Here is a 22,518-nt window from a genome sequence, read left to right as displayed (position 1 = left end):
AATAAATAGGTGACTTAGTGAGTGAAACTCGGAACCCACGAGTCAGGCTGTGGGCAGTGAGGGCCTCACCAGGCTGGGAAGGTTGGAGGAATACTGCACTCCCAGGTCCAGGCCCACCCATCCCCCTTGTGATTCTGACATTGCTTTGTTCCTTTTCATCTTAGGCTGATGACAGATGTTTGACATTATTATTAAACATTTGTGGTTTTTAAAAAATGAATCATGGATTATTAGAACTAGAAAAGTTCCTTTCATATCATTTCCCGCTTTTTTTTTAAATATTTTATTTATGTATGTATTTGAGAGAGCTAGAGTGAGAGAGCACAAGCAGGGGGAGCAGTAGAGGGAGAAGCAGGCTCACCTATGAGCAGAGCTCTCAATGTAGGGCTCAATCCCAGGACCCCAGGATCATGACCTGAGCCCAAGGCACACACTTAACCCACTGAGCCACCGAAGTGCCCTACCCGCTCGGTTTTATAGATGCTTATGCTGGCCTGCAGAGAGGGATAGGGATGTGCCAAGGTTGGCGGGCAGGCAGAGCTGGGACTGGGATCAGCCACGAAAGCCAGCCTCCTGGGCCCAGTCTGTGGCTGGGGGAGGCCCACGGTCCCCCGGGATCAGGCCAGTCTGGAGCTGGCCAGGTACGGGCCCTGTCTCCTCTCAGACCCTCCTCATCTCTGTGCTCCCAGGCTCCATCCATTCCAGCCGTGCCCACCCCGCGGGGTTTCCTGCCGAATGTTGCTCAACCTCTCACTAGACAGAGCCAGCAAGGTTAACCGGGTTAACCAGGAATGGATCTTTCTACCCCTTCCCCACCAGCCTTTTCTGCCGTCCACGCCCGACCAACTCCGCAGTCCAGGGCACAGGAGGGCTTCCAGGAGGCAGCGAGAGCCGGGGTCGCGCCAGGCCTAGGTCTCTCCTCGCCCTGTAGAGCCGGCCCGGGGCTCCCCAGAGCAGGTGACTTTCACGCCCTGGGCCCCGGGGGCTGGGCGCCCTCGCCTGCCACTTGGGGACGCCGCCCACTTCCCTCCGTTCCCCGGGAAGGGGGCTGCCGGTGGGGCGGGGCCAATGGGGCGAATGCGCGCGAACAGACACGGCGCACGCGCCAGGATCCGCGAGCCGGTAAGGAAATGACGACCTGGCGCGGGGCCCCGCGGCCGCCCCCACCGGACCTCGCGTGCCGCAGCCGGCCACGCCCCCATGGAGGCCCCGACCCCAGGAGGCCCCTCCCCCGGGGAGGTTCCGCTCCACCGACCGCTCATTGCGGGGACCCGGCGGCTGGCTGTGGGGCGCCTGGGTGCTGTGCAGGCGGCGCTGCGCGGGGCGCGGGGCTGGGGTCGGGGTCGGCGGCCCCAGGCGCCCGAGTGGGGTGCGCCCAGCGGGCCGCAGCAGCCAAGCAGCTATGGCGGAGGCCGCACCGCAGCACCTGACGCTGCCCTCAGGGCTGTTGGAGTTGTGCCCGCTGCTGGGGCCCTCCCGGGACAGCCTCCGCGGCCCCGAGCAGGTAGGGGCCGGTGGGGAAACGGAGGCGGGGCGCGGCCGGGCGGCGGCTACGATCGGAGCGCGGGTCTGGCCCCGGCATCCCGGGCGTCTGCGGGGTGGGGGCGGTGCTCGGGGCTCCGGCCAGACCCCCCCTCCACCGCAGCCCGCCAGGTGCGAGGACCTTGGCTGTCCTGGCCGCGGAGGAGTCGCGGGGGTCTGCGGACTGGGGAGCCCTCGCCAGAGAAGAGCGGGGGCTCGGAGGACGCGCCTCCAGGTGCTCCGCCTTCGGCCGCTCCGGCTTCGGGAAGCACACCTGGGCAGGGTGAAGGCGGCTGATGGGGGGAGGCGGGGGTGCGCCGGGGCGCCTGGGGTTACGTCGTCGCGGAAGAAAGGATTTCATTCATTATCCCGGACTTACTGTCTCCTCGGTGGTGGGTGCTGTGCCAGGCACAGCATCGTGAGGTTTGGGGTTTTAGATGTAAGGGGCACTTTCAAATGTTCTGCATTTAGTCATTTTGCGATGAAACCTAACTGTTTTTCTCGCTTGCAGAAAAGGCTGCCTACTCCCCCCCCCCCCCCCCCCCGCCCGGGGCCCTTTTCTCTTTCTCTGTGTGCTAGCAGCCAGAGTGACAAACCCTTTTCCCGGAAAGCAGCAGTTTTGGACACTCTCATTCTCTGTGTTTCTTTACTGTGCCCCTGCTTTTTCTTGGTTGTGTAACCCAGGCTTTCTTTTGAATTGGTTTGTGGCCCTCTTTTTCTCTTGGTCCAGGATGTCCATATGACTCTATCTGTGGATTTTTCTCTGGTTAGTGGTGATGCCCAGAGTACTCCGAGATTCCGGCTCTACCGCCCAGTTACCTGGGCAAGTCCTCATCTCATTCTGGACAACAGCAGTGAGAGGCACAGGAAGGCACCCGAGTATTTAGGGGTGCAGCGGAAAGGGTTGAGGTCATCAGGAGAAGCTAGATATTGCTCAAATTAACTGGATAAATGTCTCTTAATGTCTTGGTAGTCTCCTTAGCTTTTTTTTTTTTTTTTAAGATTTATTGAGTGAGGGAGAGAGAGATAGAGCAGGAGAGGGGCTGGGGCAGAGGGAGAAGGAGAAGCAGACTCCCCGCTGAGCAGGGACCCAGGACCCCGGGATCATGACCTGAGCAGAAGGCAGATGCTTAACTGACTGAGCCACCCAGGCGACCTGTCTCCCTTAATACAGAGCCAACTTCGATGGGTTCTGCATTTCCCTCCTCCTTTCTTACTCCCCAAATCCCGGTGATGTCTGCATCCCCTTTTGACCTCTGTCTCCTCTGACCCTCATCGACTGAGTTATCTCCCTGCCTCTAATTTGGCAATGGCATTGCCTCCTTTTTCTTCTGATAGGAAATGACCTGGTTTCAGTTGCTTCTTGGGTGATTTCGGCATGCATGTTGGTTGCCCCAGGGTGAGACGTGTCTCGAGAGCAGGGTGAATGGCACGGTGGTGCTTTCCTGCCCCAAACAGGCCACGGCTTTCCCAGGCAAGTGGCAGTTTGCTACTCTGCATTTTAGCTATTACCCTTTTTATCCTACACGCTGATTCTGTTAGGGGTTCAGCAAGAGGTGGAGCGCAAATATTTGGAGTAGGAAAAAGGCAGCCTTTCGGGACGGATCCAACTTCCTGGGCTGAGCCTCCTTTAAGGCCGATGTTGACGTTACAGTTACCTAAACATGTGACTTCACTTGGCCACTCTGCTGTTATAGCAGTTCTATTTCTAACGTCTGAGGCTTTTTTTATAACTCTGAAAATCACCATTTCTCTGTCGTTGAGGCATTCCTGCTCGGTGACAGATGAAAACAAGCCTGGAGGTATGAGAAACATTCCACTTCCTGGTAGGGTAGTAAGGAGTCCTAACTTTCCATTTCATTTCTTAGATGGGTGGTGTTTTGTGAGGGTAGTGACAAAGACTTGGAGAATACGTCCACCCCATGGGAGGTTCTGGCTTGGTTACATCTCTCTCTACTCCGTGGTTGCCGTGGAGACGAGGCGTGGGGTGTGGAAGGATCCACCACTAACCCTCCGAGTGGGCCGAGAGCTCCGTGCCTCGAGTAGCTCACTGGCGTAATTCTTGGTGTGAAGGCAACATTGTAGCGGTTCTTGGTGGAGAGCGTCCAGGCTTTCGGTTTCTAGAGCAGCGCTGTCCACCAGAACTTTCTGAGTGATGACGCCAGTGTTCCTCATCTGTGCCATCCGTGTGTCGGCCACTAGCCACACATGGCTACCAGGTGCTTGAGGCATGGCTAGTGCCACTGAGGAACTGGATTTTACACTTCACTGAATTTTAATTTCAATTTCAATAGCCACGTGGCTATTAACGGTGGTGGACAGCAAGTTCTAGAGCGCTAAACAAATCTGTTTTCTGTTTTATTTCACAGATTATGGCCCATCCTGTGTGAAGATCAGTGCCGCTCTATAATCTAACAGAAATAAATCTGTGGGGGCGCCTGGGTGGCTCAGTCATTAAGCGTGTGCCTTCGGCTCAGGGCGTGATCCCGGCGTTCTGGGATCGAGCCCCACATCAGGCTCCTCCGCTAGGAGCCTGCTTCTTCCTCTCCCACTCCCCCTGCCTGTGTTCCCTCTCTCACGGGCTGTCTCTCTCTCTTTCAAATGAATAAATGAAATCTAAAAAAAAAGAATAAGAAATAAATCTGTGATGCTATCAATTAGGGTGTGTGTGTCTCACTTTTTAATTAGCTCTGGTTTTTTGGACTGAAATGGTTGTTCCCGGGGAGGGGTTAGTAAATCAGTGTGGGCAAGAGAAGAGCAGGAGTGACTGTCCCCAGGCTGTGAGAACAGACCTTGTCTCGCCCGTAGGGGAGGGGCCGTTGCAATGCTCTGGGATCCAGGACTGTGCGTTCAGGAACTTACTCTGATGACCCAGTCGGACACGTGCACGTATGTATGGCAGACACTGCTCACCGCTGCCTTTGCTCAGGTTGTGCGTGTGACGAAGAAGAGAGCACGCCAGCTGTCCCTCGGTAGGGCTGTTACTGCGTCGTCCCCGTGTGGCACCATACAGCTGTGACAGGGAATCAGCCACCCCATATGCTGAAGTGGAGAAAAAAGCTAGTGGAACCAGTAAAAGGAGATGATTGTATGTAGGGGGACAAATCATATTGATATATACGCACATAAGAAACGGGAAGGCTGTAATCTCCGCTGTGCATAGTATTACCCACCGTTTCGTGGAATTAGGGGGAAGGCCTTTCCTTTCTATTCTTATGTATTTTATTCTTCCTGTATTGTCGTTAGCTTTTAACATGAGACTGTATTGCTTATCCAACCAGAAAAGACGCAAGGACATACGTTCAGTGGAAAAACAGATGTGAGATGTATGGCCAAATGCCAAGTTGGCTGAATTTAGGCCATCTTACTTTAAGGGACTAGATAAATGGCGGGGCGAGAGGTAGTCTCCTGCCGTTAGCATGATGACCGCATTCCCTTCAGCATCCGGACTGCTGCGCTCTAAGAGGTCGCGGAGCGCGAGGATGTGAATGGATGAGCAACCTCCGCTGAGAGCCGTCGGCTGGCTGAATGTGGGGACACAGAGAGACCACACAGTCCCCGGCCCAGCCCACCAACAGCTCTGAAGGTGATAGAGTACAACGTGGAAGGCATCAGTGCTCTAGGTGCTGAGCCAGGGCAGGGGGAGGCGGAAGGAGGTGCTCTAGGAGGTGAGGAGGGAGGAGGTGCAGGGGAGGTGGAAGGAGGTGCTGTAGGAGGTGAGGAGGGGAGGTGGAGGTGATGGAAGGAGGTGCTGTAGGAGGTGAGGAGGGGAGGTGGAGGTGATGGAAGGAGGTGCTGTAGGAGGTGAGGAGGGGAGGTGGAGGTGATGGAAGGAGGTGCTGTAGGAGGTGAGGAGGGAGGAGGTGAAGGGGAGGTGGAAGGAGGTGCTGAAGGAGGTGAGGAGGGGAGGTGGAGGTGGTGGAACGAGGTCCTGTAGGAGGTGAGGAGGGAGGAGGTGCAGGGGAGGTGGAAGGAGGTGCTGTAGGTGGTGAGGAGGGGAGGTGGAGGTGATGGAAGGAGGTGCTGTAGGAGGTGAGGAGGTGAGGTGGAGGTGATGGAAGGAGGTGCTGTAGGAGGTGAGGACGAGAGGTGAAGGTGATGGAAGGAGGTGCTGTAGGAGGTGAGGAGGGGAGGTGGAGGTGGTGGAAGAAGGTGAGGAGCCAGGGGCTTGATGGTCTAGAAGAGGCGCCTTGTCCTGGCTGCAGGTGAGGAAAGTCTCCCTCCAGTGGGGGTGGAGGGGGCATCCCTGGTGAAGAGGAGGAGCGGGGAGGGGGTGAGCACGAGTCCAGCGGAGTGGAGAGCAGGGAAAAAGCACAGCGTTGGACCATGGGCGCTTGTGTCTGGAGACCGAGAGGTTCAGCGGGGCACGGCTTTGGGGGCACCCTGGCTTTGGAAGCAGGCTGGCCTGCTGCTCAGGCGTACGATGCAGGTCGTCGTCCTGCCCTGTGACGTAGCACACGTGTGCCACATACATGGAATACGTGGTAATAACGGTAATGTATGGAAACAGATTCCATTTTCATGCTGGTGGAGGGACAGGGATGGTGTGTGAGGCTGGTTTGGATCCATCGAAGGGTCTGCAGGGGTAAAAAGCTGGTGCCAGTGGCAGGAGCCACCGCCCGTTGGGGCAGGTGATGAGGTCACATGTGTTCTGTTTTTTAAGATTTTTATTTATTTATTTATTTATTTATTTATTTATTTATTTATTTATTTGAGAGAGAGTGAACACAGCGGGGAGGGGAGAGGCACAGAGGGAGAGGGAGAAGCAGGCTCCCCGCTGAGCAGGGAGCCGGACCTGGGGCTCCATCCCAGGACCCTGAGATCATGACCTGAGCCGAAGGCAGACGCTTCACCGACTGAGCCACCCAGGTGTCCCCCCTTTGTGAGAGTGGACAGTGCGGGTGGGGCGTCCTGGGCCGGGCGGGAGGAGGCGATGCCATTCTCATGGCAGAACCCTTGAAGGATTAGTTTGTGGAGTCTGTAGCTGCTCTAAGTCCCGGGGTGGGTGGCTGCTTGGTCTGCAGGTGCGCAGCTGGGCTGGCACTGGGGCTGCTTTCAGAGACCTTTCTGCGGTTGGTGGCTCCGAAGACCCGAGGGTCACTGTCTTTATCACAGGCAAGCATATGGGCGGAAGCTTGGGTTTTAGGGAAATCAGCAGGAGCTTAATTTTTGAAGCTGTGAGTTTAAGGGACCTGCCTTATGTCTGGAGGCAGCTGGGTGCGGTCTGGGACTGGCAAGAGGTCTGAGCTGGCAGTGGGACTCTGGGCGCCGTCCCTAGGTGAGGACACCATGTGAGTGTGGAGACTGCCAGCCAGGCGGGGCACTTGAGGAGGGGCAAGGAGTCAGCCCTGGGGGGGTCACAGCCTGGAAGGAGGGGTCTGCCGGGGCCCTACCCAGGAGCGTCAGGGCAGAGGGGAAGAGCAGAGGGGGGTTTGCAGGCAAGGGGCCGGCTTCACGGTGTGACCACCTGTGCCCAGTGCTCACCGATGTGATGTTTGACGTGAGGAAGGAGCGGACGTGCATACTTTCATAGTTAAGTAGGTCCGAACTGCTGGATGGTGATAAGGAAAGTTTTAGAAAGGTTTTATAGAACTCAAGACGTGGTTTCCTTTCATGCCTGATACAGAAAGATGTAAACATTATCCAGTACTATGGATTTCCCATGTTTGGTCTTTGTTCCCACTGGTACTAAACTTTTTTCCAAATATAAAGAAATTATTGCCTGAATTTAAATTATACAGAATAAAAATAAGCTTTTTGAGTTTAGAGAGTGTATTTACTGATGGGAGTTCCTTGTATGAATCCTCTCAAGGGTAAGAGTTCCCCTTTGGCTCCACGATTCTTACTGAAACGGTGATGCTGGCTGTCCCTTCCCTGCCGGTGACAATTCCATTTCTCCTGGTGACAACGATGTCCTTCCTGATGCCCTCTCTGAGTCCCTCAGAGATCTTTGATTCCGCGCAGCCCACCCCACCCCGGCGTCCTCCCACCTTCCCACATGCTTGCCACCCAGCGAATCCTGCCCTTGACTTCTGTTTCTCCACTAGCTTGGAGCTGACCTGCCCGTTTCTCTGTCACGGCCTGTTGACCTCTTCTGGGAGCTCGGGGAGCAGCCCGGCAACTGCCTCTGCGGAGTGGCCCGTCTCAGGCATCGTAGCTAGACAGAACGGAGGTCGGAGGCAGAGCCCGTGCTCTTCATATTATCTGGGGGAAGACAGAAAAGACAAAAGGTTTTGTAAAAATCAGGTACCAAGTTAAAGTTCGAAAGTGTTCAGGCTGAATGACCCTGTTGTGTAGACCTGGGGTGACCGTTTGGTTGCTGGAGGAAGGGTGTGTCTCTTCTCTCTGAGGCCGGCAGTCCTTCTTCTCACCCCTCGGTCCGTGTCCCCAGGTCAGTGGCAACAGGACCACTGGCATGGGGCATGACGCCGGCACCCCATCTGTACTGGGCTGGACAGTATGCGGCCCCCCCCAACCTGGGAGGGCACTGGGGCCTCTGGTGTGGGGGCTGGGGTTGAGCCTTTGACCCGCGACCTTGCCCCCTTGAGAGGGAAGCTCAGGGATGCGGCGTTCGCTGCTGCAGTCCAAGCAGAGCTGGATGTGAACTGAGGTCTGCCTGTCAGTCCTGGGCTGGCAACTGCCGGGCTGTGTGCCCAGGGGCAGCCGGAGAGCCAGACCCTGTGCTGTGGGTGACTTGCCTGAACGCATGGCCTGATGGGTCCCTAAAAGCAGCTTCTTTGCCGTCCTTCCTGTCCTGGGCCACTGGTGGGTGAGGCCACACACACACGTGGGTGAGGAACCGGCACTCTGGCGGGTCGAAGGGGAACAGAGCGACAGTGGGTGCTTGGACAGAAGGCGCACAGCGGAGCAAGGGTGAGCGCTGTTGGCTTACTCGTATTACTCCCTTTAGGTGTCCCTGAAGCAGGGGGTCAGCAGCCCCTCTTCTCTCGATCTGGAGGTCCTGTCGGTTTTTGTGCCTCCTTTCGTCAGTAAGGATGACAGTCAGATGGCTGGTGCCCCCTCCGCGACTCCGAGCAAGACCAGAAGGCGCTCCTTCAGAAAGAAGAGGGACAAGCCCAAAACGGAGCCCTGGAAGGGCCTCCCTCCTGAAGACATTAGTGTCTCCAACGGTGTGGACCTGCTTGGCCTGCCTCAGCTCTGCTTCCCAGGTATCCCCCGCCCTGCTTTCCCAACTCCCCCACGGTGCTTTCTAGAAACCAAGTCAAGAAAGGGTGACAGACGGGGGGCTGGTTACCCCTGGCAGCCCCGAGGCCAAACTGCAGGTCTCAGTTCTCTTAATCTTGGGGGTTTGGGAGCTGAAGGACGTGCAGCCCAATAGTGCAGCCCCCATGTTTTGGAGAGCGAATCCCAGACGAAGGGCTGTCGGGATCGCCAGCACGGTTGGTAGAGGTGCTTTCCAAGGATTTTCACTTCTGATTGACAGGCCCGTCTTCCAGAGGTCCGGCCGGTGGGTCAGGATGAGTCCAGTTAGCCTGCAGCATCTCCCCCCAGAGTGCACTTCCGCCGGGCTCCCTGGCCCCTGTTTTCTGGGGACCCCGGGGCCTGCAGCCCGGGCTCACATGCTTTCCCCACCTGGCCTGTTCCCGGCAGTGGGTGGCCCTCATGTTTTCCACTGGTCTTTGAGAAACGCTGAGTGGCTGGTGTAGAAGACTCAGACTAGGGACTTCCCGTCCGTCATTCCCTGTCTGGGAGGTTCCATCGGGAATGGCTGCTGTCTCCCGGTCTCAGGGATTACAACCCGGGGACAGCTGGGACAACCCCTGCACCTGCCATGCTCAGAAACGGTCGCCTCCCCCAGGCACACCCCAGAGGGTTTGTCTGCGGTTGTTCTTATGTTCCTTCGCTAAATTCTGCAGAGCACAGAGGGTGGCTGAGAAATGGGCACCCACGGAGGGACGGAGGGGGCCACGGCTGGCTGGCGGCCCGACCCCCCAAGTGCCACAGCTGGCAGGGCGAGGACAGGTTCTGTAGGCCGCAAAGTGGGCTCACGGAGAGCCCAGCCTCGGAGGTGGATGCCACGGGGCCGTGCCGAGATTTCCTCTCCTTTCTCTACCCGCAGGGGGCGTGTACGTGGCCTCCGAACCGAAGGAGGACTCTGTCCACTTCCTGGTGCTGACCGATGTCTGTGGGAACAGAAGTATGCCGTGGTTGCCCAGTACTCCCGACCCCCGCACGTACGTGAATGCCGTGAATTCCCTCTGAAATCTGCTGGTGTTTATTTTTGCTGAAACACGCTTCCCGCAATCACCACGATTGTAATCATGTTAGCGTGCGTGGGTCAGTGGCACTAAGTACACTCCCGCTGGCGGGCAGCCCCTGCCACGTCTGGTTGCAAAAGTCGTTCATCACCCCGGAAGTCCCGCCCCCGGCCCCCGGCCCCCGTTCTGCCCACATGGGTTTGCCTGCTTCGGACACCTGGTGTCAGTGGACTCAGGCTGCATGTGGCTTCTGTGTCTGGCTTCGTGCACTGGGGTCAGAGTTCATCCACGTTGGGGCAGCAGCGCCTCTGTCCTTATGGCCGAGTCCTACCGCCCAGTGTATGTGAGCCACAGCTTGTTTCCCACATGTCCGTGGAGGGACATTTGTGTTCTTGTATGCGGGGTGACGGCTTTGGGCCTCCAGAGCATGACTTGGCCCTCCCCCGCCCGGCAGGGCCACGAGTGCGAGCCAGCCGGCCCCTGGAGGTCGCGGGGGCCGCCGTGCACCTGAAGAGGCGGGGTGACCCACGGCCTGTGTCCAGAGGGTTTCCAGAAGCAGCAGTGCTTTACCCTGGGGAAGTCCAGGAATCCCACACCGAGGGGGCGGTGGCTGCCCGGTTGTTCCTCCCCACTCTGCCGTCAGAGGCTGGGCCAGGTGTGCTGGGAGAATTATCCCTAAGTGTCACGGCATAAGGCTCAACTCGATGGGCTCTGTCCCTTCACGCCTGTGGATGTGCCTCGGAAACCTGTGGGAGTCCAGCATTCTGCTGATGTCTGAGTGCGCGACCTCCGTGTCTGGACTAGGCGTCCCCTGGACCCCTGGACTAGGGTGGGCAGTGGGCAGCGCGGGGAGGCCACCCCTCATGGCCGTGTGTGCGGGCTGCTGGGCCTGCGGCGTTGGCGGCCTGCCTGCTTGCCTGGGTTAGGTAGGGGTGGGAGACGAGCCGGGGGCCGAGTTCCTGCCCCTCCCTGGCCAGCGCTTCCGGCAGAGACAGGATGGGAGGCTGGATTATTCAGGAAGGTGCTTGGGAGCCTGTCTGTGAAGTGATCGCTATGAGAAGTACATGTTATTTCTCTTATCCTTAAATACATTTTAAAAAGGTCACAGCCTCTGCTTTGCCTGTGACTCCCCCACTACACCTGGCTGCTGGGGTGTGCGTGACCCCTCGCCCATCCTCTCAGTGCCTGCGTGGTTTCGGGGTGACTCTGGGCCCTACATGCTGGCCTCCCCACCTCCCCTCGTGCCCAGTGACCAGCCACGCCCTGTCCTGCGCTCCTGTCTTTCCGTGGACTGCACGCGCAGCCCCGCCCGGAGTGCAGACGGCACTGTGGTCCTCATATGCCAGCTGCCCGTGTGCTCAGCCCGGTGCCGACGACCCTCCTGCACAGTCGTTCATTTAATCCACAGCGAACGGGGCTGGGAACTCTCAGCATCATCCCCATTTTACCGCTGAGGGAGCAGGCAGTCGCACAGGGAGGTGAGGGGACTTGCCTGGGGGCCCAGCACACTGACTTGAGGGCCTTGGTTCAAGGTTGGTGGGTAGACGAATGGCGTGCCCACTGCTTGCCGGGCTCTCCCCCTGTCTTGCAAGACCCTCGCGTTCACACCATCCCCAGGTGGAGCTGTTATCACGGTCCGCCGTCCCTACTGAAAAACCCCAAACAACCCTCCACGGGGGCCAGACTGTGGCCCTCAGTGATGCGCCACTCGTAAGCTCTGCAGTGGTCTGTGCCTTCTGGAATCTCGGTGCCGGTACTTTTCTCCAGCTGAGAACACCCCCTCCCCCGCCAACACACACACATATGGCCCAGTGCTGGAGCTTTTTTCCTGTGTAAGCAGAGCCCATGGCTCCTTCTGTGTCTTACTGTGTTCTCACTGTGTTCCCATCTGGGGTCGGGACGTGTCATTGTCTCTGCCACCTCAGCACATCACACACTGGGGGAGGGGGGCATCTGCGAGGACTGGGACTCCCAGTGACACAGGGGGGGCATCCACGCTGACTGGGACTTGCGGTGACACCGGAGGGGGCGCCAGCCGGGTGGCGGGGGAGCAGGATGCTGTCTGGGCCCCTGCCCTCTCGCTTCTGTCTGCAGAGGCCCACACTGCTGAGGATAGAAGCTGGGACCAGCTGGATCGGAGGGTGACACGGGCCTGTTGCTTTCTCTCCAGGACGAGTCGTGTTTCTACAACGGCAAGGCGCACTGGGAGCCATCCTGGCCGACCGCGGGCGTGGCTGGCTGCTTCGGACCGTTCTCGGTGTGCGTGGTCTCCAAGCTCCCCTACTACAACGCCCTCAAGGACTGCCTGTCCTGGTGAGCCCGTGCGGTGCCCGCGTGTCTGCGAGGCCACGCCTGGCGCTGGCGGTGGTGGGCGGGCTCTGGTTTGGTGACGGGAGCTCCCGTGAAGGCCCAGAGGCTTCCCGAGGCGGTAGCCTGTGGGGAAGGTCTGCCAGACAAGGGAAGATGAAACCAAACTGTGGGAAGTAAAATTAGTATGGAGGATTTTATGTTGTTTGGTTTTTTAAAAAAGACGTCCATCAGAAATAGCTCTCCTCCTGTTATCTGAGAAAATCAGGCTGCCGCTGCTGTCAGTCCTGTTAAGTTCATGACAGTTAACGAATTATCTTTTCTTGGGGTGGAATCTTGAAGTGCCTTAATGCTGATGATATTGAGTAGAAAGCCTGAGGACGTAGAGAAGTTTTGAAAACTCTAGAGAGAATCGCGTCGGGCGCACTTGCCGCCTGTCGTCGGGGGATGATTGTGGCGTGTGGACACGGTCCATCCCCCGGCCACACGCGCCCTGGCCGCCTGGTTTTCGTTCTCACAAAGTTCTAGTCTTGGAATTCTCAGTGGTTTGGTTAACGACAGAGGCGGCCAACGGAGGTTTGCCTTAATGTCGTAATACCCACCCTCCACCCCTGGCAAGTCGCAGACTTCTGGAAAGACCATCATTTTGGTTCTCACACTGTGGTCAGAGGGATGAGCAGGAATCCTTCCTGACCAAACTCACCACCTTCGGAGCTCAAGTTCCAGCGCTTTAATGTTTTAGTTTTCAAAATGTGGCTGGTGTTTGCCCATAGTTTGGGTCTAGCCCGCGTTTTATTGCCCCCGACACAGAACAGAGCGCTCGCCGGGTCTCCCTCCGGGACTGCGTGCTCAGTAGGGCATGTCTGCCCGGGCGTGGGCAGTGATAGGATGATAAATTAGGACAGGGTCCCTTTTCGTTAATTAACTGGTAATCTTCAGCACCTGAGGGTAGGTGGCTTGTGCACCCATCTCGTTTCCTCTTCTGTGAATTGGGGGTGGTGATGCCACCCTTTCTCGAACGGAACGGGTTCGGGCCTGCGGGGAGGACAGCACCTGCTTCACTTTCTCGGCCTTTGTACGCGTGATCATTCACGTGTGACTGGCAACAAATACCATCCTGCTAGACGTTAATGCAAAGGAACATTTAACTCGAAAAACGTGTTCAGTTTCCCTGCTCCTCGAGTTTTCTGTCTCCTGATGGTCGTTGCTAAATGACCCGAACTAGAAAACAGAAAAACAGATGACAGAAATGCAAAAGGCAGTTTATAAATACAGATTTATAGATTTTTAAAATCTGTTTTTCTGCTATAATGGTGGCGTGTAAACTAGGCCTCTGTGTGGACAGAAATTGGGAGAGAATGCTTAGTTGTATTTGGGGAATTAGATTATGGAGAGTCTGGTTTTTTTTTTTTTTAACTTGATACTATTCTTTGACAATAATTAAAATATGGAAGAATATTGAATTATCTCCATTTCCTGACACTAACTTCAGGAAGAGCTATTATTATTTTTAAAGATTTATTCATTTATTATTTTTAGAGAGAGAGAGAGCAGGGAGGAGGGACAGAGGGAGAGAGAGAGAGAATCCCAAGCAGGATCCATGCTGAGTGCAGAGCCTGACACGGGCTTGATCTCATGACCCTAAGATCGCGACCTGAGCTCCAATCAAGAGTCAGATGCTTAACCGACTGCGCCACCTAGGCGCCCTGACTGACCCCAGGCGGACTTATGATTTGTTACTTAAAGTAACAGCGTAAGCGCTTGGCTTGCGGGACACGCGTGGGCCCTGCTGTGGCCCTGCTGTGGCGAGTGAGGCCGGGGACCGCCCCAGGGCACAGAGGTGGGGTTTCCAGGGCAGTTGGCTGAATTTTGCCTAATGTAGACACCATGTCACCACCACTGCCATTAAGACAGAGAACATTTTCACCACGCCCCAAAGTTCCCTTACACCCTGTGGTCGCTTCCCAGCCGCCTGCCCCCAGGCACCTGCTGGTCCGTCACGCGTTTCAGTCACTTGCCGCTGTGCCTTGAACAACGCGGTTTGAACTGTGCGCGTCCACATACACCTGGATTTTTTTCAACAAATACAGTACAGTCCTGTATATGTATTTTCTCTTCCTCAGGATTTTCTTAAAAACATTTCCTCTTTTCTAGCTTACTTTATTCTAAGAATACAGGATATAATGCATATTACATGCAGAATACCTGTTAATCGATCGTTCGTGTCGTCGGTAAGGCTTTAGGTCAGCAGCGGGCTATCAGCAATTAAGTTTTTTGGGGGGTTGAGAAGTTCTATGCAGGTTTTCAACTGCGTGGGGGAGAGCACCTTTAACCCCTCACATTGTTCAAGGGCCAACCGTACTTCAAAAGTCAGAATGCATTTGGGAAACAAACGTGGCCAAGCACTTTCCTTTGAGATGTTTACTCGCTGCTGAAGTATGACCCAGACAGAAAATTGCATGAATTCCAGCTGTGTAACCAGCACTCACAGCAAGAAACAGAACATGACCAGCCCCCATCCCCCCACGCCCCACCTCTCCTGTGCCCCAGTGCAGGCAGGTCCTGACCCTGGGCAGCCTCACCTTGCTGTCTGAGGCCTAGGGTTGTCGTCAGTGTCCTCCCGCCACCTCCCCCACCCCCAGCCTGGAAGGCCCTGGGGCTGCCGGCACTGGCAGACAGGTCAGCGCTGATTAGAAATGCTAAGATGTCCTCCAGTCCCCTTCATGTCACTGCAATGTTGTGTAATCGTTCTTTCTGATGGCTGAGTAATATTCCATTGTGACGGGTAGTAAGGAGGGCACGTATTGCATGGAGCACTGGGTGTTACACGCAAGTAATGAATCATGGAACTTTACATCAAAAACTAAGGATATACTGTATGGTGACTAACATAATAAAAAATTATTATAAAAAAAGAAATGCTAAGATGACAATTGGATACTCATTTTGTGATTTGATTTTTTTTTATTTTAGTTTATTGACTCATCTGAAGCTCTGTAAAGATTTTGAAGTTGACAATCACATAAAAGATTTTGCTGCAAAACTGTCTTTGACACCTAGCCTGCCGCCTGGACCGCTTCATTTGGTCATTAAATCTGGAATTTTGTCTTTTCTTTATGAATAGTGAAAGTCCTATGTCGACGATGGTTTTAATGTTTTAAACTGTTTCTTACGTTCCAGGGTGTTTAAATTACGCTTCTCAGGTTCCTTACAGAATCATCTAATTACGCTGTTTCTAGAGATGCGTTTGCCGGGCGGCCCGTGATACGTGGTGTGGAGCTGGTGATGGGCCCCCTTAGTGCTTAACACACCGGCTCATTTGGTTTATTTGTCTGGAATATTGGGTATTGTATTAAACTGATTCATGTTTTCTCCTGTCCGGGGTGATTAATGAAAAGTACCTGGCTTCCTATTTTTTGGTTTTTCCCAGTGCCACCGTGTTGTTGAATAAGTGGCCAAGCGTTTCCGTGGGTCTGGGTTCCCTGGCACGCTCGTCCTGAGATGTTGTTGGCTCTTTCACCACGTGAGGGTTTCGGGCTAAGGACAGTTGCAGAAAGGCAGCCCACGTTCCCCCTTTGCCGAGTAATGGGCCAAGACGGCTGAGCTGTGATGACACCTGTCTGGCCTGGCATCTTCCAGACTGACGCAACCACCGGGCATTTCCTCGTTCTCAAACAAGCACCTGCCAGATTAGTGTCTGGAAGAAGGTCATAGATGTCGACTCTGCTTCACTCAGTCCTTTCTGGAAGCTTAGACATAGAGATCTCGGTTCTCTACGTATTATTATTCACAGTTGAAAAATTAATTTTATTTCGCAGGAGACATGTGATCATGAACTTAAAATGTATATTTTTAATATCACACTACAGTGTGTGGGATGGGGGAGGGAACCCTGCCAGATGCATTCCAGGCCCAGAGACAGAGCAAGTTGCCCCAGGACCTTGGTTCCGCTCCCAGAAACCTTTGTAGGGACGTTTATTGGGTTCTTGTTTTGTGCAAGGCTCTCATCTTTATTATGTGGATAATTGGTATTTTTTTATGGTTCAGTGAAGTCATCAAAGTTTCTGTTCTTGCTCTAATCACTCAACAAGTGTTCCCTGAGGACCGGCTAAGCAGTGAACAAAGCCGAGTTCAGGGCAGTTTGAGGGTTAATAACCGTATGTACTATGTTCCGCCTTTGAGCATGAGTAATGCACGAACCGCACCCATACCCATCTTCTGTACCTCGGAGTCTTGGATGAGCTCACATTTGGTTCTCCGACTTTTACCACCCCCGTGAGAAAGTTTCCTGGGGGTCGTTCTTGATGCCTCTTCTCTTCACCCCTGCATTCCATCCATGGCTCATCCCTGACCGGCCAGCTCCCGGCGTTTGCCTCTAGTTGGCCACGGCCACCACCCCACGCAGGGCCACTGGGTCCCACCTGCGTGACTTGGGGAGCCATTGGTCTGGCCACGTCCATTCTTGACCCTTCATTCAGTTCATCCTTTGCATAGTGGCTGCAGGGACTGTTAACATCTATCCATTGGACTCTCCTCTTGTGCGTAAAACCCCACAATGGCTTCTCGCTGCGTAGCTGCCGCAGTCCTGCATCCCTAGCCCCTGTATCAGTGTCCTGCTCTGTCTCATGTCCTCACTCCCTTGGTGACTGTTGTCCAGCCACACTGGATTTCCCTCAGTCCCTCGCAGGTGCTGCCCCTAGGCCCTTGCATATGCTGTTCCTGGAAGTCAGGTTCTTCGGGATGGCCTCTGTGTGACCTCCCACCCGTCTCTCTGTGCCCTGCTCCCTTCCTGCAGAGCCCAGCATGGTCTGCAGTTAGGGCCCGCACATGTGTGTGTTTTGTTCAATGTCCATCTTCTCCATCGGCCTCTAAGCTGCATGAGGAAAAGGCCCCGTTCAGAGCTGTGTTTGCGACGCTGTTACCATGCCTGCTGCTCCCACAGCTGTCGAGTGAATGAATGAACGGATGGGTCGTGTTTCGGCGTTAGCCTGTCCTGTTCACAGAGCAGGGCCTGCGTCTTGGTTCTTGCGCATTTGTCCGAATGAGCCGAGTCTGGCTCAGACTAGCCGCTGTGATCCCCCTCGTGCGGACTCACCAGCTCTGGGGTCCTCATTGATACGTGGCCCTGACCCATCTTTGGGAGTGTTGAACCACTGTGGCTGTTCCTTGTTTTGGAAAAACGCAAGGCCAAGGTTCTTCTCTAACCCCGGAGCCGATTCAGCATGGAATTCCAGAACCCACTACAAGCAAACATTGATGGAGATGCTGTGTAGCTAGTGGTCAGGAGCTGTGGTTCCTGTGAATCAAGCGTGTGGGCGCCGGGTGGGGCATCTCCTGTCTGCGTCAGGGGCGGTGGCGCCCAGCCTCCACCAGGCCTGGCTCGGTGCCCTTTCGCGGACGGCGCCTGGACCACCGGCCCGAGAGCAGCAGACACCCGCGTCCCTGGGCCCGCTCTGCCGCTTCTCCGCCCACCAGCGGGTCTGATTTTACGTGCTTTCAGAGCACGGCCAAGTCGCTGGGTGTGCATGCGAAATGCGCCTTTTCCGTCTCACTCTACCGGACTCACTTCCTGTGTTGCTTTGTGCGTGGATCCTATTGTCTGCGTGGGGCTACAGTCAAAGCTGAACTTTGGAAAGTGTTTCCCCGAAATCTCTCTCCCTCCTCAGTCTCTTCACCTGAGAGGTGGGGTGGACAGCAGAGCCCAGCTCAGAGGGTGTGGGTCTCACGCACGTGAGGTCGCTGGCATCCCGGGGGCCCAACAGCGTCCCTGGTAGAATGACTGGTGTTTGTATTAGTTTCTACCTGTAGTTGGGGAGCTGGTCGATACGTTTATTTTTTGAAATATTGAGGGGAATTTTTCATATAAACTTTACAATGATTCATAGTTCATCACCGCTGGGAGCATGTAACTCTGCTCTACCGTGTTTTGTTTTAAATAAAAAGGATGTTACTGTCCACACAGCGCGTCCGCCTTGATTCTGATGTGTCTTGCTTCTGTGGGCCAGTGGGTGACAAGACGGTGCCGTCGGGGGGCCCTTGCAGAAAGAAGGCTTCTCCTGCCCTCAGGTTCTTTGCACGAGCGTTCACGCAGAGCCGTGGTGATGCAGGTGTGAGCACGTGTGGAACGCGAACATTTGTTCTCCAGCCAGTGCTCCGCATCTCTCCGTGTATCCTCCTTCCACACTTTTCCTGGCGGGAGCTTCTCTGTGCTCAGATTCGAATCTTCTCTGTGCTTGTGGCCCGGTGCTCCTCACACTTGGGTCACTCCGTTCTGCTGGTCCCCAGGGCTCCAGGGACGCTCCTGGGTGCCCCCCAAAAGGCTGACACCCACGGTCAGGAACGAACTTGCCAATGAGCTGGAAGGCTTCTCGGTGGAGGGGCCCCTACCGTCCCCCTCCGTCTACCGCGTCCTTTTACACAGAAGGGGCATTCTGCAGATACTGAATTTGAATCAAAGTGTAATTTTGAGATACCATCATTGAGAAAAATAAAGTCTTTCTCAGCGATTTCTTAAAGTGCATGTCTTTAAAGAGCTTTGACAATTACGTTGAAAATACTAAGAGAATTTGTAATATGCAGTAAGTGTTCTGAGAGTAACCCGATCGTGTTTGACTTAGAACCTGTGCTGATCGGGACAGATGTCCAGGTGTCAGTTTATCTTTGCCGATGGGCAGTCTGCTAATGAAGTAAAGAGTTTAGGGAAGTTTGGCCGAAAAAGACATTCAGTACTTGATTCACGTCTGAGCCTTGCTCAGCAATTCTGTGTGTCTCTGGACTGTTTGGTTCTGTGACATATACGGGGATAGCGTGAGTCTTCAAACACGTATCCTAGGTCAGACACCCTCGGTGCCAGAACGGAGAGTCTCAGTGCATTTCGGCCTCTGCTGGGAGCGGCTCTCTGAACTAATTACGGAACTTGGTCGTCACAGATATTTAACATGAAGCCACTACAGATCGTGTTTCCCTCCCGCGTGGACCCTGAGAGCCCGGTCATCGACTTGGACCTTCACCTGCCCTTGCTGTGCTTCAGGCCCGAGAAAGGCGGCAGGTAAGCGTCCCTCCGGACCTGGGGCGTCCGTGCTGGTTGGCTTGGTGGGGCATCTAAGCTGTCATCGTCTGGAGGGTGATTCCAGGGCACGTGTGTTCCAGAACATTCCAGAATGTTCCGAATGTTCCACAACACACTGGGAATAGTTGCTTTTTTTGTTTTGTTTTGTTTTGTTTGTTTTTAAAGATTTTATTTATTCGACAGAGATAGAGACAGCCAGCGAGAGAGGGTACACAAGCAGGGGGAGTGGGAGAGGAAGAAGCAGGCTCATAGCAGAAGAGCCTGATGTGGGGCTCGATCCTATAACGCCAGGATCACACCCTGAGCCGAAGGCAGACGCTTAACCGCTGTGCCACCCAGGCGCCCCCCAAGGGAATAGTTGCTTTTTGGCTTCAAGCAGACATTCAGGACTGTGCACACCATTTACAAGCAGTGCTTTTGGGGGTTAAAGGGGCTTTCGTTTTGGCAAACAGCAGGGAAACCGGGTGAGACCTAGGCTCCACGTGGTTTTGGTGGCGCATTCACACGCATGTTCAGTGCATGGCGCGTGGTCAGAAGTGTGTACACGGTGTCGTTGATCTCCCCCAGATCCTAACGTGCCTCCTCATGGAGCAGCGGATGGTGTTCTTCTCCTCCAGCTGGGCGCTGCTACCGCTGGTCGCCGAGTGCTTCCTGGCCTACCTGCACCCCCTGCAGTGGCAGCACACGTTTGTGCCCGTCTTGTCGCGCCAGATGCTAGACTTCATCATGGCACCGACGTCCTTCCTCATGGGCTGCCACCTCGACTACTTTGAAGAAGTCAGCAAGGTTAGGCCTTGGCCATTTGCTGTAGAATGTCAGATCCTTGTGACCCCTGCGGGGACTGGCGGAGAGGGGCTTCCAAAGGGCCCTGCAGGGAGGGCCACGTGCCCTGGCCACAGGGAGAGGGTGGGCACTCCTGTCCCTGGGGCTCGTGCTCTGGGCTCCACGCACGCGGGGTGCTGTCGCGGGTCTGCACCATCCTCCTGCAGTCCTCCGCGTGTTTTCGAGGCTGGGGGGTTCTGGGCGCCGGGACCCCGTGTCACATGCCAGTCCCCTTAAATTCCCGGGGCTCCAGCGAGGAGAGTGTGGGTGTCGGCACTGATGGAGCCTGCTAACCGGCCTGGCCGTGGCTGCTTTCTAGTTTTGTGGCCTTGAGTGAGGTGCCAGCCCTTACTGAGCCTCAGCCTCCTTGGCTCTAAAGTGGGCATGTCCTCCTGGGCCGGGCTCTGTGTGGGGACCACCCCGCACCCGCCAGCACAGGGGAAGGGCTTGGCAGACCCCAGCAGCCAGTGTCCCGGTCCAGATCTTGTGTTTCTCTGGTTAAGCTTCTGTTGTTCAGTAATGCTGTGGACCATCCTACTGGAAGACGCCCCGTCTCTGGATTTCCCTCCTCCTCCTCCTTCCTCTCTCCCCCCTTTTGTTTTTGAGGCAATCCGCTGGCTCCCAAGAAAGCCAGCTGGCCTCCCCAAGCTCCCAACCTCCCTGTACGCTCCGGCCTCCAGCCCCTCCGTCTCTCCGAGACCCCCGAATCCACCAACCTCCCCATCTTTCACGAAGCCCCCCAGGCCTTCTCATGTCCCCCAAACCTCCCCGTTTACCCGAGCCCTCAGCCTCCCCTCGTCCCCTGGCCTGCCGGAGCCCGCCGACCTCCCCACAAGTCCGTCCTCCACCCATCCCCGTTCTCCCAGAACCCGCCCCCTCGTCCCCCTTCCCTGGCCTCTCGTGTCCCCACGCCGGCCTCCCCACATCCCCGTCCTCCCGGAGACCGCCAGTCCGCCCCACATCTCCCGACCGGCCCGCGCCCCGGTCCTCCCCACAGCGCCGTCCTCCCCGGGCCCCTCCCTCGTCCTCCCCACTTCTCCGGCCTCCCCACATCCTCGGCCTCCCGAGCCCCGCGCGGGAGGGGGCCGTCTCCGCCACATCCGCCCTGCGGACCGGCTCGTTGGCCCCGCTCGGCCCTGCCAACCCCCAGCTCCAGGAGCCGGCCCGCCCGCCCGCGTCCCGGCCCCCTCCCCAGCCCCGCACTCACTCGGACCGCGCGGGGCGCCGGGAGGCGAGGGCAGACCACTGCGAGGCGGCGCCGCGAACCGACGGGCGGCCCTCCCTCCCACGCCTCACGCCGCGGGCGCACAGCCGTCCCGGCCCGGCGGCGGCAGCGGTGGCAGCGGGCTTGCACCCTCGGGGCCGTGCTGCGTCCGTCGGCGCGGGCCGCGCGTGCGCGGCGACCGGCTGAGCCGGGCTTCACCGCCAAGGCGCACGCCGGGCCCAGTCCCCGCACCGATCTTTGGCCCCCCCGCTGGGAGGACCGGGCATGCGCCCCACGGCCCGCGCATGCCCTGCACGCCACGGGGCTCCGCTTCCGAGACCGCGCCGGACAGTCGCGCCGGGAATTCAGGACGGCAAGGGACTGAGCGCGCATGTGGTGGCCGGGTCCAGGGAAGCCTCGGCGGGGGCCGGGAGGGGCGGCCCGCCGAGCTGAGGTCCCGGAGGTCCCACTGGCGGCACTCTGGGCCGGCGGGGCTGGACCGACCTCGGGGAAGCCCTCCCACCCGCTGCCCTGCCCCCTACAGCCCGGACGCGGCCCCTTTGCAGGGCCTCCCTAGCCTGCCGCCCTGCAGCCCAGCCCCAGGGTCGGAACCCGCGCAGTCGAGCCCCGCAGTGGGCCGGGGCCTGGCCCGAGTCCTCGCGCGTGTCTTCGCCAGGCTTCCTGCCCACCCCGAGGAGTTAGGTGTCCCGGGCCCCTCTGCACACAGGAGAGTGAGGCTCAGGGGTGTGTTCCGTGGCATCACAGCTAATGCTGGGCTGTACTTAGATTGAACCCTGGAAGAGGGCCTGAAAGAGGCTGTGGGAGGTGGCTGGAGGTAGACAGATGTGGGGCCTGCGTGCTGGTCTCAGGGCTGGAGACAGAAGAGGAGGACCCCGGGGATCTGGGAGTCACCAGGCCTAGGGCAGCTGAGCAGACCCAGGACGCCGAGTGGAAGGGGCAAAAATGCACTCGTCCAGGGGCTTCTTCAGGCATCCTTAGGAGCCTGGCGTTTGTTCTTTAGGCCGCAGGGAGCCTGGGGAGGGTTTCAAGCAGGAAGTAATATCTGATTTGTGTTCTTAAAAAAAAAAAAAATGACAACCTTGCGGTAGGAAATGAAACCAGAGGCAGGGCAACTTTCATCTTTATGGTGTCACTTTGATCCTCACCACAAGCCAGGAGGCAGGTTAGGGCCACACTCCTTTTCAAAGGTGAACTCCTGAAGCCCAAAAAGGTAACCCACCTTTCTGTCCTCAGAAGCTCTCATTTGACTCTAGTTGTAACAGAAGCAGGTAAAATAAAACAATTTTGCGTAGCAAGAGTTTTACTATATATGTTTTTGTTGTTCTTTAATGAAATGTGTTATGGTTATTTGTAGA

At 56.4% G+C, this 22,518-nt stretch overlaps 1 protein-coding gene and 1 long non-coding RNA gene across 3 annotated transcripts; one reads left to right on the top strand and one right to left on the bottom strand.

Moving 5' to 3' along the window:
• Positions 1-1,185: 1,185 nt before the first annotated feature.
• Positions 1,186-3,960, top strand: LOC125281999 (translation initiation factor IF-2-like). Its single transcript, XM_057312934.1, has 2 exons — positions 1,186-1,504; positions 3,891-3,960. The coding sequence occupies exons 1-2, from the start codon at positions 1,201-1,203 to the stop codon at positions 3,929-3,931; spliced, it is 345 nt and encodes a 114-aa protein (XP_057168917.1). The 5' UTR covers positions 1,186-1,200; the 3' UTR covers positions 3,932-3,960.
• Positions 3,961-6,207: 2,247 nt separating this feature from the next.
• Positions 6,208-21,378, bottom strand: LOC130543878 (uncharacterized). 2 transcript variants are annotated; one of them, XR_008959582.1, is made up of 3 exons: positions 21,146-21,366; positions 7,581-7,725; positions 6,208-7,072 (listed from the first exon to the last, which is right to left on the bottom strand). It is a non-coding gene; the product is annotated as an uncharacterized LOC130543878 (long non-coding RNA). The 2 variants fall into 2 exon arrangements; XR_008959581.1 differs by lacking the exon at positions 6,208-7,072 and adding an exon at positions 8,414-13,268 and having other exon boundaries at positions 7,276-7,725; positions 21,146-21,378.
• Between the last annotated feature and the right edge of the window lie 1,140 nt (positions 21,379-22,518).

This window comes from Ursus arctos, unplaced genomic scaffold (genome assembly GCF_023065955.2).
Source record: "Ursus arctos isolate Adak ecotype North America unplaced genomic scaffold, UrsArc2.0 scaffold_16, whole genome shotgun sequence".
Taxonomy (NCBI): domain Eukaryota; kingdom Metazoa; phylum Chordata; class Mammalia; order Carnivora; family Ursidae; genus Ursus; species Ursus arctos.
The sequence above is the reverse complement of the archived record's forward strand: the minus strand, read 5'-3'. Positions and strand labels throughout refer to the sequence as shown.

What these genes read in the sequence shown, in the direction of transcription:
- LOC125281999 (XM_057312934.1), top strand. Translation starts at nt 1,201, where the DNA reads ATGGAGGCCCCGACCCCAGGAGGCCCCTCCCCCGGGGAGGTTCCGCTC. An exon ending in GCCTCCGCGGCCCCGAGCAG is followed by an intron (nt 1,505 to 3,890) that starts GTAGGGGCCGGT and finishes TTTATTTCACAG; the next exon opens with ATTATGGCCCATCCTGTGTG.